Source organism: Eretmochelys imbricata, chromosome 26 (assembly GCF_965152235.1).
Source record: "Eretmochelys imbricata isolate rEreImb1 chromosome 26, rEreImb1.hap1, whole genome shotgun sequence".
Classification (NCBI taxonomy): Eukaryota; Metazoa; Chordata; order Testudines; family Cheloniidae; genus Eretmochelys; species Eretmochelys imbricata.
In genome coordinates, this window is record NC_135597.1 from 11912672 (window position 1) to 11928838 (window position 16167).

Consider the following 16167-nt stretch of genomic DNA (forward strand, 5'->3'; position numbering starts at 1 on the left):
TTCCCTTTAGCTAGCATGATTGCCGTGCAAAATTTGCTTTAGCTACTCATGACAGAACGAAGTGTACTCCTGTTTTTGCCAAAGCTTAATGGAAATGATAAAAAAGGAAAATGGAGGTACTGTACTGCAATTTAGGTAGCAACAGAGGTTGGTATTTTCAAATCTAGCTATGGAATTTAGGGACACAATTCCCATTATTTGTAATTGCCCCTAGTCAGCTTTTAAAATCTCAACCATAAAATGGTAATATCTAGCAGCCTGTTTATATAAACACAGGTATTTTCCCCAGATAGATAAAATGAAGATGTTAATTAAGTGCAAGATTGTTTCATTACTGTTACCCCTGATTTATCTGAGAACAATCACAAGGTAGAATATTGAAGGAGGACTTCATAAATGAAGTATTTTGAGAGCAAAGGTACCATATAAAAAGAACATAATATAATTCCGTCTATTGTTTGTATTTTTTAATAAATTGACAAATTTAGGAAGCACATTGCGCAGAAAAGAGCCTGAAAATGAAGGGTAAATTCACCACCTATTTTAAAAGGGAAAATGCTAGCAGAATGTAGCCATTTGTATCCACACTGCTGTAAATGCAGAGTAGCTGCAATGGAGTAATTTACGAGGTCACATTTACATTGATGTAACCGAGTGCAGAATCTGTTCCCAGCAGTCTGGCGACATACTCAATTTTTCATCACGTTGAGAGAGTATCCTCCTCCCATAAATCAAGCCTCTCGTCCTCTTAGCAAGTAGCACGGGGTCTCAAGAACACAAGGCCTAGTCTTACAGGGTCCTGAGCATTCTGAGGGGCGCTCAGCACCCAGAACTCCTACAGAATTCAAAAGGAGTTGAAGGTATTTAGCAGCTCTTAGGGCTTGTCTTTATGGTGCATTACCATGTGGCAAGTCAGGGTGTGAATCTACAGTGCCCCTGAATCTACAGTGCCCCTTCTCCTGTGTAGACACCGCTATGAGGCAGTGAAAGTCCTGGAGTGCAGTCTGCCGTAATACTGCTTGAAAGCTAAGTAGCCAAGTCTAGTATGCTAAGCCACACTCCAGCACTTTCAGGGCGCTGTTGTTGCATCCACATAGGAGGTTGCTACATGGCAAACGGACATACTATAGATTTATACCCTGCCTTGCTGTGTTAGAAAGACATTGCAGAATCAGGCCTGTTATTTAGGTCCAAGAGACTTCTGAGGCATGGAGCATCTGCAACACTCCATGAAGTCAATGGGAGCTGAGGACCTCGCAATCATTATTTGAGACAATCAGCAGCTTGAGATACTCGGTCCCTCAATAACTGGTTACATATCATAGAATCATAGAATATCAGGGTTGGAAGGGATCTCAGGAGGTCATCTAGTCCAACCCCTTGCTCACCTCCCCTGGCTGAGTAAATTTCCCATCCTTAAGACATCAGTTCCCTCAGGGAACTGATGGGTAGGATCCCCTGGGGGACTAACATGAAGGGGAAAGGAGTCCAGGAGAGCTGGCTGTATTTCAAGGAATCCCTGTTGAGGTTACAGGGACGAACCATCCCGATGTGTCGAAAGAATAGTAAATATGGCAGGCGACCAGCTTGGCTTAACGGTGAAATCCTTGAGGATCTTAAACATAAAAAAGAAGCTTACAAGAAGTGGAAGATAGGACAACTGACCAGGGAAGAGTATAATATTATTGCTCGGGCATGTAGGAATGAAATCAGGAAGGCCAAATCACACCTGGAGTTACAGCTAGCAAGAGATATTAAGAGTAACAAGAAGGGTTTCTTCAGGTATGTTGGCAACAAGAAGAAAGCCAAGGAAAGTGTGGGCCCCTTACTGAATGAGGGAGGCAACCTAGTGACAGAGGATGTACTCAGTGCTTTGTTTGCCTCTGTCTTCACTAACAAGGTCAGCTCCCAGACTGCTGCGCTGGGCATAACAGCATGGGGAGTAGGTGGCCAGCCCTCTGTGGAGAAAGAGGTGGTTGGGGACTATTTAGAAAAGCTGGATGTGCACAAGTCTATGGGGCCGGACGCGTTGCATCAGAGAGTGCTAAAGGAATTGGCGGCTGTGATTGCAGAGCCATTGGACATTATCTTTGAAAACTCGTGGCGAACGGGGGAAGTTCCAGATGACTGGAAAAAGGCTAATGTAGTGCCAATCTTTAAAAAAGGGAAGAAGGAGGATCCTGGGAATTACAGGCCAGTCAGCCTCACCTCAGTCCCCGGAAAAATCATGGAGCAGGTCCTCAAGGAATCAATCCTGAAGCACTTACACGAGAGGAAAGTGATCAGGAACAGTCAGCATGGATTCACCAAGGGAAGGTCATGCCTGACTAATCTAATCGCCTTCTATGATGAGATTACTGGTTCTGTGGATGAAGGGAAAGCAGTGGATGTATTGTTTCTTGACTTTAGCAAAGCTTTTGACACGGTCTCCCACAGTATTCTTGTCAGCAAGTTAAAGAAGTATGGGCTGGATGAATGCACTATAAGGTGGGTTGAAAGTTGGCTAGATTGTCGGGCTCAACGGGTAGTGATCAATGGCTCCATGTCTAGTTGGCAGCCGGTATCAAGTGGAGTGCCCCAAGAGTCGGTCCTGGGGTCGGTTTTGTTCAATATCTTCATAAATGATCTGGAGGATGGTGTGGATTGCACTCTCAGAAAATTTGCAGATGATACTAAACTAGGAGGAGTGGTAGATACGCTGGAGGGCAGGGATAGGATACAGAGGGACCTAGACAAATTGGAGGATTGGGCCAAAAGAAATCTGATGAGGTTCAACAAGGATAAGTGCAGGGTCCTGCACTTAGGATGGAAGAACCCAATGCACAGCTACAGACTAGGGACCGAATGGCTAGGCAGAAGTTCTGCGGAAAAGGACCTAGGGGTGACAGTGGACGAGAAGCTGGATATGAGTCAGCAGTGTGCCCTTGTTGCCAAGAAGGCCAATGGCATTTTGGGATGTATAAGTAGGGGCATAGCAAGCAGATCGAGGGACGTGATTGTCCCCCTCTATTGGACATTGGTGAGGCCTCATCTGGAGTACTGTGTCCAGTTTTGGGCCCCACACTACAAGAAGGATGTGGATAAATTGGAAAGAGTCCAGCAAAGGGCAACAAAAATGATTAGGGTCTGGAACACATGACTTATGAGGAGAGGCTGAGAGAACTGGGATTGTTTAGTCTGCAGAAGAGAAGAATGAGGGGGGATTTGATAGCTGCTTTCAACTACCTGAGAGGTGGTTCCAAAGAGGATGGTTCTAGACTATTCTCAGTGGTAGAAGAGGACAGGACAAGGAGTAATGGTCTCAAGTTGCAGTGGGGGAGGTTTAGGTTGGATATTAGGAAAAACTTTTTCACTATGAGGGTGGTGAAACACTGGAATGCGTTACTTAGGGAGGTGGTAGAATCTCCTTCCTTAGAAGTTTTTAAGGTCAGGCTTGACAAAGCCCTGGCTGGGATGATTTAATTGGGGATTGGTCCTGCTTTGAGCAGGGGGTTGGACTAGATGACCTCCTGAGGTCCCTTCCAACCCTGATATTCTATGATTCCTGAAAAGTTTGTTCACAATAGGATGTGACAAGAGCTGATTGAAAGATGCCAATTATTTCTCATAGGGCGTTATGTACTGTTTAAATTTTCCAAAAAGGCACATTTTGCAGAAGGAAAAAAAAAAAGGAAGCCAAAAATAGGAAAAGCTTTCAGTTTTTCATAAAAACTTAGAAAATTTCAACTCCAGTGAAGATTTTCCACAAAATTCTTCATTTGGGTCAAAGAGCCATTTTTCATTCCAAAATTGATAAAATTCAGCCAGCTGTTGATAGGATTCACATGCTTTCTATTGCTGCCTCTCTCCCTTATGGATAGGAGCCCAAGACGAACATCAAAAGGGCAGATTTCACCGGTCAGCCCAGCTCTGAGCAAGGAGCGGGGTGTATGCTGCACCAGTCCTTTAACAACTCTGGAAGGCATTGTGACTCAGACACAATCCCCTCCTTGTTTCCCCATGGCTCTGGTGAGGAATAGTTTTCTGCTAGCCTATGCCAGGAGAAAGTTACAATCTCCCGGCATCAGCTTAGTTGCATTGGCCAGTGAATTGGAGAGGGAGAGGTTCAGTTCATTCTCCTCCTCCTCTAATCCTGCACGCCTGATCCAAAATCCAGGTACCCCAGGCAGAGGCAGAAAGGGGTGGGTCCTTATTCCCACGCCCAAGCATATAGTCCAATTTAACTGTCTAACCATGGTCCCCCCTTTCTCTATCCCCTCCTTTCTTATCTCCTCATTCCTTGTACATTTGATGTAGACTGGAAGCTCTTTGGAGCAGGGCCTTTCTATAAAAGTCAACCCTGCTGGAAACTGAAATGCAGCCCAGATTGTCTATTTATCGATGGCCACTAATAAAAAACCCCTAAGGAATCAATTGCTAACAAAAGCAAAATTGACTTTGTGTCTCTTTGTTGGTGTTGATGTGACCAAAGGCAGAAATGGGGCTCAACAAGAATGTGTGAAAACAAGATTGCCTGGGAATCCATGGGGTAGCCAAGCATAGTAAAAGTATCTAAATAATATATAGCAATTTGATAATGGGCTACTGAACATGGTCCTCCTTATGAAGCGATGCTTACAAGCACCAAAGCTCTGAGACATAATATTATTAATAAATAAAAACTAGCCAATGTGTCTGAAGAGGTTCAGCATGGTGGTTTGCAAAACACTGTGCTATATTATTAAAGATATAGATTTTTATCCCAGAAAGGATCATACTGAGTCTGACCACAGAATTTCACCCAAGATTCTCAGCATAGTTTTTGTGATGCAAAGCATAAGCCCTTCTAGCAAAGTAGAACGCGCTACATTTGCTTGCCAAACGGTACTGCTGTGGTTATGATGAGAAGTGTTTCTTTAATCGGCAAAATAAGCCAATAGATTTGACACTTCCTCACACTCCAGAGACACTGGGTTTATCAAGGCTAAGGAGGAATACTTCTGGGAAAACCCCTTGCTAAAACAACAGCCGCTTATGTGCAGAACTGAATATGACATTCATGTAAAGAAACAACAAATAAGGCCACTTTGCCTTGGCCTAAGACAAAAGACAGAATCAGGACGAGCTGAGCGGGAACAATAGCTCTTCCAAAGGAGAAATTAGCTGAACTTCCCCAGAGCTAACAGCTCATTCACAGATGTTACCTGGCTTTTTGGAACCTAGCAAATCAGGACCCATCAAGGGCCTACAGTTACCTCCCTTCAGGCTTGATTTAGATTTTGACACAGATCCTGAGTTTCTTACTAATGTTTATTTTGGTGGTGCCTATGGACCATTTAAGAGCAGAGCTCCGTGGTGCTAGGGGCTGTACAAACCCAAGAGCAGGTAGTTCCCTGCCCTGAAGAAGTTACATTTCTCACAGGCAAAGGGTGCGGGGAAAGGAATAGAACACACAGAGACAGAAAGATCTATGTGACAACAGCAAACATGATGTTTGTTCCAGGATTTGTTTATTTACTGCTGTCAGAGGTGCTGTTTAGTTCAGAGTATATTTGCTGAACAGAAAGACCAGGAAAGGGAGAGGGGCAACTAGGCAGAACAACACTCCCAGGGATTGTGTCTGATTGTTTTGTTGTCTTGGGGCATCGCTGTTTGGGTTACTCTGAACACATACAGTAAATACCCTAGCAGGGACAGTGCCTTGTCCAAGGTCCTGATCTCCTTCTGCTCAACCAGGAAGTCAGTCCTGCAGATCTGTCCTTAGCGAGTCCCCGCCCCAAAGCCATTCAGCATGGCCCAGCCTCTGCTCACTCTAGAGCTATGTTAGCAAGAGATATTTAAATATTTTACATCTGTGGCTGTAGGTATGGATACAGCAGAACGGCGTGCATTGGTAAAAGGGATCATCTTCATCTGCACTAATTAGGGAAACAGTGTTACCAGGCTGCTAGCAACTGTGTTTAAAGGCCCGATTCAGAGGTGGCATAAACACCCATGTAAACAGCACCGCAGTAAATAGGCATCTGCTATTGTGAGCAGTGAATACAATGCGCGTGTCGAGAGGGAGAAAGGGAACATGGCAGGAAAATCCACCAAGTAGAGGGTTTAAAGAGGTGTCAGATAAAACCAAGATAGCCTTTTACTCTCCCACTATCTTTTTTTCTGCTTCAGCCTCACACTTCTGTGAGTTCAGCATGTAAACTATGCCCACTTATTGACCTGCAGAGTGTAGCAGTATTCATATAGACCTATATTAAACACAGTGGGATGATTTTACCCATCACTGACATACAGCCACATGTGAGGTGGAACACAGAGGCTTTTCAGCAATACAGGACAACACCATGGAAAGACAGGAGATGGAGCAAACAGAAGGCTGCAAATAAGGTCCCCAGAGAGCAGAATAACCCCTACTGGAATTCGTCTAGGGTGCCAGGCAAGCAGCTCAACTTCTGCTAAGATTGCAGTGGGCTCTTAAAGCCATGTACAGTCTTTCAGCTAATTTATGACAGAGGGGCTCCTCCGAACGTCGTTCGCTATCTGACCCCTGTGCTGAGGCTTTAATGCAGAACTTAGATCGAGGCAAGAGTGTTGCCAAATAAGCCGTCACTTTCTGCAGCCTGCTGGGCTTACGTGGCGGACTCTGCTCCTCGTACAGACCACACCCAGCATGTGAGAGCTGACAGTATCGCAGCCCAGAGTGGAAGCACCTGCATGCTGTTCAGTGCCTGATTAATCTTTCAGAGATGCTCACTCACACGGCTTCGTTTTATAAGTGTATTAATAATGTACAACAGTGGAATTTGCAATATGGCTCTGTACCAGGCAGATGCACCAAGTGCTGTGATTTAGACACCAGAGGGATAGGGCCTGATTCTCTTCACACTGGTGGAAATCCACTCACTTCAGCGGAATTACTCCTGCATCAGGGAGAAGATAATCTGGGGCAGACAGTCTCTACGGAAATAAGCCCCTTCTCACTGGCACCAGTTTTAGAAAATCCATTTTCAGAGACACCTGTGAGGAAAGGGGAGGATGTGGTCTTTGGAAATCATTGTCACGAGCTAGTTTGTGGCTACACGGTCTGCCCTAACAGAAGGGCAGCGTGTTTGTACGTCAGCCACGGAGCAACAAAGGGAGGGAAGAAAACCTCACAGTAAGTGAAATGGAATGTGTTTTGTCTCTCTAACCTCTTTAGAATCATAAAAGATGAGGGTTGGAAGAGACCTCAGGAGGTCATCTAGTCCAACCCCCTGCTCAAAGCAGGACCAACACCCACTAAATCATCCCAGCCAGGGCTTTGTCAAGCCAGGCCTTAAAATTCCTTCAGGTGCGACTGGCGATGGATGGAAATGCAATCTTTCCTAGTGATAGTGCCCTGTTAGGGCTCATCCAGAAGACGGGCCCCGTGCCCACCCTGTGAACATTGTGCTGAATGTTATTCAGAGTTTTTCAGAAGCTAACTGAGGTTCCATCATGCTGTTAAAGGGAACGATGTAATATAGGGCTTTACTGGAGATAGGCGCATCCGCAGTGGTCTTTAGAAACAGAGCAACAGAAAGCGTGTAAGTCTCCTCTCCACGTTCAATCGAACTACTGCTGCAGTGGAAGTTTTTTTGTTTTTTTTTCAATGCGTCCTCCAAAACTTATTCTTACAACTCGTAAACAAGGGGTCACAAGTTGCAAAGCAAGGCAGATAATCAGAAAGACAGGTGGCCTGAAAGAACACTGATAAAGGGCCATTGTATTCAGTCCAACAATGGTTGGGAGGATTGTTCTGCAAAATACCGAAAGCGAAGAACACGCTAATAAAAGCAGTGGAACGTTATTATTTAAGTAGTAACATCCATTCAGATCCCGGTGCTTATGTGTCCACATCATAAAGCTCAACACTGCATTGGCAGCATTGTTTCATAGCCTCAGCAGAAGCACCAACGCCTGAATGTGTCCCCCCTGGCCCTCGAGATGATGCCTCTTGGTAGAGCTGAGGCACAGTGACCGTGGAAGTGTGAAGGAAACTTACACAGTACCTGAAACACATCCATCTCCAGAGCCGTCTATCTGGCACTCGTCAGGAGCACTGAATTCACACAGGGATTTCCCAGACCAGCAGGCATTCCGTCTCCTTTCCCCACCTCCCAGGTTCATTCAAACGCATCATTGATTAAAGACGCACTTCTAATGCCATTTCCCAGAGTGCTTTCTGGCTGCAGGCAGAAGCATCAATTATTCATCCAGCCCAAGCGTCTGCTCCGCGGCATTGAAGTCTCAGGGGGGTTCACTTTAAGTCATGGTGGGGCCCAGGTTGTATGTTTCGTGCGTGTTGACATATCCAAGATCCAAAGGGCTCTGTGTCATGAATCGGCGGTGGTGTAGCACACAGCTCCCATAAGGGGGCCGAGAATTTGAAACAGCACCTGCATAGCCGGTTTTAAGGAAGCCCATTAGAGCTGGCAAGGACACCCCATTTGCCCTGAAAGGGTATGTCTACACTTGACTTTTCAGTCACGTTAACATATGTAATTAACCTACGGAAATGAACTGATTCTAGTGTGCGCACTACACAATAATTAGTCCTTATTTGTGTTTAACCGTAGCTACATACTCAGGAACAAACATTTGTAAGGTGGTGATGCTAGAATATACAGTCATGTTAGTTACCATGTGTTAACACCGCTGAAAAAGTCAAATATAGATTTGTCCAAGAAGTGGCTAGGTCCTTTCAGATCCCGCACTGGAATAGGGGATAATGCAACGAAATTCTTTGCGTACCGAAAATTTTGACTTCTTTAAGTGCACAAGGAATGGTAGATCAGAACCCATCTGTTTTTCTGGAGCCACGGGTCATTATAACCTAGTGATAAAGTGGAATAAGTGGAAACCATACTATTAAGTTGCTGGTTTCAAAAGGGTTAGATGGATGTAAACCAAAAGGCAGAAAGTGTCCTAATACCTGCACCATAGCGTGTTCTTCTCAGTCAACCCACTTTTTCATCTTGCCGGGTGAAATGTCTTTCTAGGAAGCTTTCCAAGATTGATCTGTCTCCTGCTCATTTGCAGAGAAAAATGAGACTGACCAGCAAAGGCTTTACAGCCTTCAAGGCATTTTCTCATCATTTAAAACAAAAAAAAAAAAAAATTCAACCCAATGTTTAATATGGCCACCTGGGATGCTTAAAACCTAGATCATTTCCTTCATGAATCTCTCTTCCTCCATTGCCCACAGGGGTTTGTTAGCTGCCCACCTCCCCCCAAAAAGAAAAGAGTGATGAGGAAAGTTTTCAAGAAGGAAATAAGTTGCTGTTTCAAATACACATGGGCTTGAGCTGCTAAGTTGGAGTCGAGTTGTTTGGAGAAGCTGAAGGACATGGAGAGCAGGGGGGTCAGACCATTACAGAAATAGGAGTTGTCATAGTTGGATACAAACAGTAAACACATTATTATTTATATGGTGTCTAAGTGTACATGGCAATTTGCAAACAAAGGACAAGTAATAAATTTTTCAAAAGCACTTAAGTCCCATTTCCAAAGTGACTTAGCACTCAAGAGCCTTAGTTTTAATGAAAGTCAATGGGATTCAGGCTAAGTGCTTTAGCCTCTCTTGAAGAGAGGACTTACCCAATGCCATTGCGCTAAAGAGCTTCCAGCACAGGTCCACTCATAGAACCATAGAATATCAGGGTTGGAAGGGACCTCAGGAGGTCATCTAGTCCAACCCCCTCCTCAAAGCAGGACCAATCCCCAACTAAATTTCACTCATTTCAAACTTGGACTCATAAGAGCAACCCCCACCTGTTTAGAACAGAACTGCTATCAAGAACTAATCACACGAGTAACAGTTTCTAGGATGGGGCCTCACATTTGATATTCGACAATGATGTAATTGGGGTCGGGGGTTAAGGTTTGCCCCATAAAAGGGCAGTCACAGACCATCTTGGTAAATTTCAGGAAGCAGTACTTTCGTACCTTGGCTATCCAGAATCACATCCTCTTAAAAATGTATCCATTAGATTTAAATGTAGGATCCACATGAGAATGGACAATTCCTGCTTTACTCAACATATGCTCTGTTCAGAGAGCAGCTAAAGGATTTCAGCTGAATATAAAATAACCATGGAAACGAAGACTATCTTCCTCATTTAGCCAACTAGGGTATCAGAACATGGAGCCTATAGTTGTAGGAGGATGCGTTGCAGTCAGAAAGACAGAATTTCCAAGTAAAGCAGTAATTTATTCAGGGTACAAGAATGGAGGGGTTAGATAGGAATGGTTAGTAAAGAGTGTTTACGCAGTCTAGTATGCACATTGCAGAATTAAGAGGTAAATGATTGTGCCCGTAAGGGAATGCGACATGAAGACTAGAAAACACTTTTATGGATTTCAACAAGCTATTGATGACTAAAAATTCTGAAGCCTGATCGTCTTTTTTGTTTATGTCTGAGTGTTCAAGAACCCTAAATTACATGCACACTGTCTAGCTACACAATTGTATGCCTACATTAGCTAAAAGCCCATGAAAATACACAGAAGGCACCATCTGTAGGCAATTCAGGTATGCTGTTATGCATCTAGATTGTGTGCACAATGCTGTGACTGCACACAAATCTGGTGAGTGGGAAAATGCATCTACCCACTTGCACGCACAAGTCAATAAACGCACATGCAACCGTCCTCTTGAGAATACAGCAGCAAGTGAAGATGATTGACAGAGGGCCACGGGAATTTTAAAGGAGGCATTTGAAGGAGTAGGAGGTGTTTCACAGAGGGGCACAGAGGATGGCATGCAGAACAGAGTGGGAGAATGAGGCTCAGGGATCTGCGTGGGATGAGGGAACAAGGTGGGGAGGCAGAGGAAGTGGCAGCTGAGATTAATTACATAGAGACAAATTGGAACAAGGGGGGAGGCAAATGAGTTACGTGACAGCACTGAGGCTAAAAACGAAAGACTCTACAAGCTGTAAGTGGAGGTCTGGACAGATGAAACACTGAATAAACCATGCAAGAACACACCCCAAAAGGGAAAAGTGCTTGTTCCAGTACCTAAAAATACATGAAAAGAAAAGGAGTATTTGTGGCACCTTAGAGACTAACAAATTTATTGGAGCATAAGCTTTCATTAGCTACAGCTCACTTCATTGGATGCATTCTTTTTCTCTTTGCGAATACAGACTAACACGGCTACTACTCTGAAACCCAAAAATACATGTTCCTTTAAATGCTAGAGCAGGCAGTAGGAGGGAAAAGTTAACCCTCTTAAAGACAGGAGCATGTCCGAAGATGAGAGATTGTAATTACTTTGCATCTGCTTTCAACTACCTGAAAGGGGGTTCCAAAGGGGATGGATCTAGACTGTTCTCAGTGGTAGCAGATGACAGAACAAGGAGCAATGGTCTCAAGTTGAAGTGGGGGAGGTTTAGGTTGGATATTAGGAAAAACTTTTTCACCAGGAGGGTGGGGAAGCACTGGAATGGGTTACCTAGGGAGGTGGTGGAATCTCCTTTCTTTGAGGTTTTTAAAGTCAGGCTTGACAAAGCCCTGGCTGGGATGATTTAGTTGGTGATTGGTCCTGCTTTTAGCAGGGGTTGGACTAGATGACCTCCTGAGGTCCCTTCCAACCCTGATATTCTAGGATTCTATAACTGGAGCAGGGGACGCGAAAGGGAATGAGTCACCATGGGAGGCTGGTGTCCTGATTCCAGAGCTCAGGCAGCAGGTACACGACAGGCTTTGAGCTGCATTTGTAAACCCAGTAAAATGAAGCAGAGCTATGCAGGTTTTGGAAATCAGGAGAGTAATTCTGCAGTAGACAGGGAGCCTGTGGAGGTCTTTGAGGATGAGACCCATAGCCTGATGAAGATCCACAAAAGCAATTAGACTATTTCCTAGTTTGCTTTTAATGACCAGTCTTACCACTCATCACCAGAGCATGTCAAGAGTGGGGAACACAATATAGGCAGAGGAGCTAATACATGTCTTGTGTATGGTGCCAGTTACTCCAGTCCATTTTATTTATGACTCAGTTAGTAGTCAGAATTAATCAGGTCTTTCCAAAGTCACCACATATATATTAAGGATCTCACTACAGCCAAATCTGACCATCTAAAGAAAAAAACTGATTGGGTGACCAGTGTCCTAAAATATACAAAACACTCTACATTCAGATTACTGCACCCAAACAAATCCTCCTGTTCTTTTTGAAGACCAATCATAATGGCTACAAATTCCACTGATATACTGGGGGAAGAACTGATATGTAAGCTTCAGTGCAAGATTCAGACACTTATTCTTGGCCAGCCAGATTTTCCAGAAGTGCACAGTACCCACAATTAGGGTCAATTTTTAAAAAGAACCCAGCATTCATTTAAGCACCTAAATGAAAGTGGCCAAATTTTCCATAAGAGCCCAGCACCCACTGAGAAAAATGGAGAATCCACTCTCCTGCACATAGAGAACAATTAGTGTAGTAATCAGAAGCCCCTGTCAAGATCAGGGCCCTTTTGGTTTGGGAGCCCCTGCTCCATTCTCTACTAAATATAAACACTATCCAAGCAGGACTGTTTGGTCCTTTTGAAATATCCCAGTGAACTGCATCAGAGTATATATCTCAAAAGTATAAATCTCATACATATTTTAGTGCTCATTGTTAAATTCCAAGAACAAGGTAAAGGAAACCCTGATTTAAGATAAATGTGACAAACAAAATGAGCGGCTGTGAGGTCACATCGGTAGAAGGAATTCTGAACAGCAGTCGGAGAGGAAGAATCGTGATGCACAAGGTTTAAGAGAAGGAATGATGCCCCCTCTGCTCACTCAGGGCTACTCACCAACTTGACATTCCTTCAATCCTGCTGCTCAAGTGTCCCTCGTTTTGAGGGACATCACTTTAGTCCCAAAGTTCCACATAGACCTGGTATCTCCCCACTGTTACTGCTGAAAATTTACCTCAGAAATAAAGAATCAGGAAAGGAAGGCTAATTCGTTTATACCAAAGGAAGGAATGCCATGCAACCTTTTGATTGTCCTGCATCGATAGTCAGGGCAACGCTCATTCTGAGTCTCTCACACATGGTGTGCTACATTTGGGCCTTGGCAGGTGGGGAGATGCGGGCTCCATCTTGACACAAAAATCCAAGATGGCAGCTCTTCAATAGAGCAGGTCTCCGCAAAGCCTGTTCACATCTTTTTTGCCTGGGAAACATACCCTAGCTGCAACACCACAATACATTAGAGGTTGGAAAATTAATCCCAAGCTTAGACACTTCAGAGACGGGGGCAAGTTGCAAACTCATACTGGTCTGGGCCTATGATTGGTGGCACTTCAAGCAAGAACTCTAGGGTAAAGCCAGGTTCACATCCTCTACTCCTGTTGGTAGATGAGGGACTCCAGCTATGAAGCACTGTGGCTAAGCAGTAGTCTCAAAGAACTGAATTCCCCGTAAGTCTGGCCCTGACCTTAAAGCCATATATCTGCAGTAAAACCTAGAAGAACAAGAGTACCCCGAGTGACTCATTCATGTTTAAGTTTCAAGAGCTCAGACATTCTGAGCGTACTGATGAGAAGCCAACTTAGTCATTGGCTATTTGGTGTCACTGTCTATCACCCACCGTCCACGTCTGTGTGCAAATGCAGTGACCAAGAAGTCACACAAAAGGGGTAAATGGAACTAGCCAGGCCAAGGTAAATTGCACCTTCAGTTTATTCAGAGGATACACAAGCACCTGAAATGTGGTACTTTATGCTTAATTGCATTTGAGAGCTCCTGTGGTATGTACTGTCCAGACACAATGGGGTCTCAGTTGGGGGCGGGATCTCTAGGAACTAGTGTAATAGAAATAAAGAATAGTGACCATGCTTATGGTTTCTGAGCTTACTGTGTATTAGCTTCTCACCCCATATTTATCAGCAGGGGAGGTGGTGTGTGGAACAGGCCTTTATAAACGCATTCAGCAACAATCCATTTGGAGTCAGGGTCAGAGAAACAAGGGAGCCTAGTAACAAACCCAGAATCAGTGACCTCTTGTTTTGCATATTGATCACCTAGATGTAAACCACATCTCTCGATTGTCGGCTACAGTGAATATCCAGGATGTAGCAGCAGATCAGTGGTTCTCTCCACACACACACACTTTCCTCCCCGTGATTTGCTGTCCTAAAGGTCATACACCTATGTTCACCTCTGGCCCTCCGAATAACCTGATGAGTTATGTTTTTGTAGTTCTGGAGATGCAACTACTCCCCTGACTTCAACTGTATGCGATTAGAATTCAGGAGAAAGCCCCAAATGCCCCGACACTTTGATTAGTCATGCTCTCTTGTTCTGCAGTAAAAACCCTACTGGCCAAGTTACTTCCTAAGAGATGGTTCACGTACTAATGCGGGTCTGATGATGGAGATCCAGACCAAACTCCAGCCCACCAGTTCACATCTGACAGATTATCACAAATGACCTCTTCCCACATGTCATGCATTAGGGAGAAACACCTGTGTCTGGCTGAATTTAGCCTCTGGAGCATTTTGATGCCACAAGCTCATTTGACACTAATTTACAAAATTTTTCATCCCCTTGCCCCACCCCGCCTGTTGTTAAATCAGAAGGCGTAAGAGAGAGTTTACGTTGCTTCGGAACAGGCCTTTTGACAGGCGTGAACAAGTTATTTCTAAACTGAGAAGTGAATAGGTAACATCAACAAGCCTGATCAAAGAACTGACACAGAGAAAGTTAGTTTTGTCATAAGTTATGAATTATGGGGCACTGGAATAGAAGAGGGTTAAATTTAGTTGCCACTCACTTTTTAATCTGGGATAAAGGGTTTTGATACAGAAAGACGAAGGGCAAAATGTCCAGAAGTATTTGAGATCTTGGCACCTCAATCCCATTACTTTCAAGGGGATTGAACTTCCATTGTCTAAGTCCTTCAGGTTCTGCTGAAAATAAATGTTCCCCAAAGCCTGCACATGCATGTTTAGACTATTATCATGGTCATGTCCCCTGCATTGACAGAAGACATTCCTTTCCCATGCGGTCTTGTCGACACACCCAGTCTCTGTGGCACTGACTATGCTAGGAAAATTAGGACCTGTAATTTGTGCCGCTCAGTGGAACAGGACATGTAGACAAGGCTGATGAGAGTGGGGAAAAGGGGGTGGGGGGAGACAATTGTACTTGGCTCAGGGCCCCCCACCAAATATCTATAGCAAGTGAAATGTAGCAAACATGATGTACCAGGGATGAAAATTTCTCTCCGCAGGCCTGCACATTGATAAAATGCCAGAATCTTACCTGTGTCCCCTAATCTTCCTCAGAATAGAAGATACGGTAGTAAAAGCCCCTGAATCTACACACCAGCCTGCACCTTTGACACACCCAGCAAAGCTGTATCGGGGTGAGTTGCAGGTGCTAACTGTGCAGACACAGGCTTTGTAACCCAGATCTGTCAGACATACAGTATTTCAGTGCCTAGAAACTTTAGTTTCCATCCTCAAGGTCCCCATATTCAGCACCTGGGAGCACCAGAGATTCCAATTCTACTTTGTGGTATGGTTTTCCACGAATTAACCAAAAAATCAAGCTGCATGGGAGAGGCAGCAGGAGAAGAAGAGATATCCCCAGTTTACAGATATTCAGAGAACCCCCAAATATCCCTCCAAGTGACTTCATATCGCTGAGTATTTACAAAAACCTATAATTAAGGATTGATATAAATGGGCAGACATAGCTTCATTTAAATTCTGACCATAGTCGTAATGTCTCAGAGTGCTGGCCACGCTTGGAAAGGGTTGTTGTCCACAGACTTGGACGCTATGAAGTGCCAGATTCAGGCACATTATACATCTTGGGTTCAGCTCAGTGGGGAACAGCTGATCTGACGGTACTTTAGAGAACTGTGAAGAAGCGGGGGTGGGGAAGAGAAGCGAGCAGATGTGCAGCGACCCTGTGTCACAGAGATAAATGTATCAAGCTTCAGATGGGGAGGACAAAAGAAAGTGATTTGTATTCAGTGGGGAAGGCCAAACCCAGATATTCCAAAAAAATTATACAGGAGGGACACTAAAATCAGTGATTTTAAAGTTGCTCTCTTAACTGCCCTGGAAAAGGTTAGAGAACCAGCACATGCAAAATAAATAGTACAGTGAGTCATTCATATTAGTCTCAGCATCAAAAGGTTTAACATTTCAGCCACTCCACA

The 16167-nt window shown here is 44.3% G+C and overlaps 1 protein-coding gene across 1 annotated transcript in view; it reads right to left on the bottom strand.

The window, feature by feature from the left end:
* Positions 1-748: 748 nt before the first annotated feature.
* FIGLA (folliculogenesis specific bHLH transcription factor) overlaps positions 749-16167 on the bottom strand; it is a 31071-nt gene continuing 15652 nt past the window's right edge. Inside the window, exon 4 of the mRNA XM_077805953.1 lies at positions 749-835. Coding sequence (XP_077662079.1) covers positions 749-835 — 87 coding nt within the window. The remainder of the gene's footprint in view (positions 836-16167) is intronic.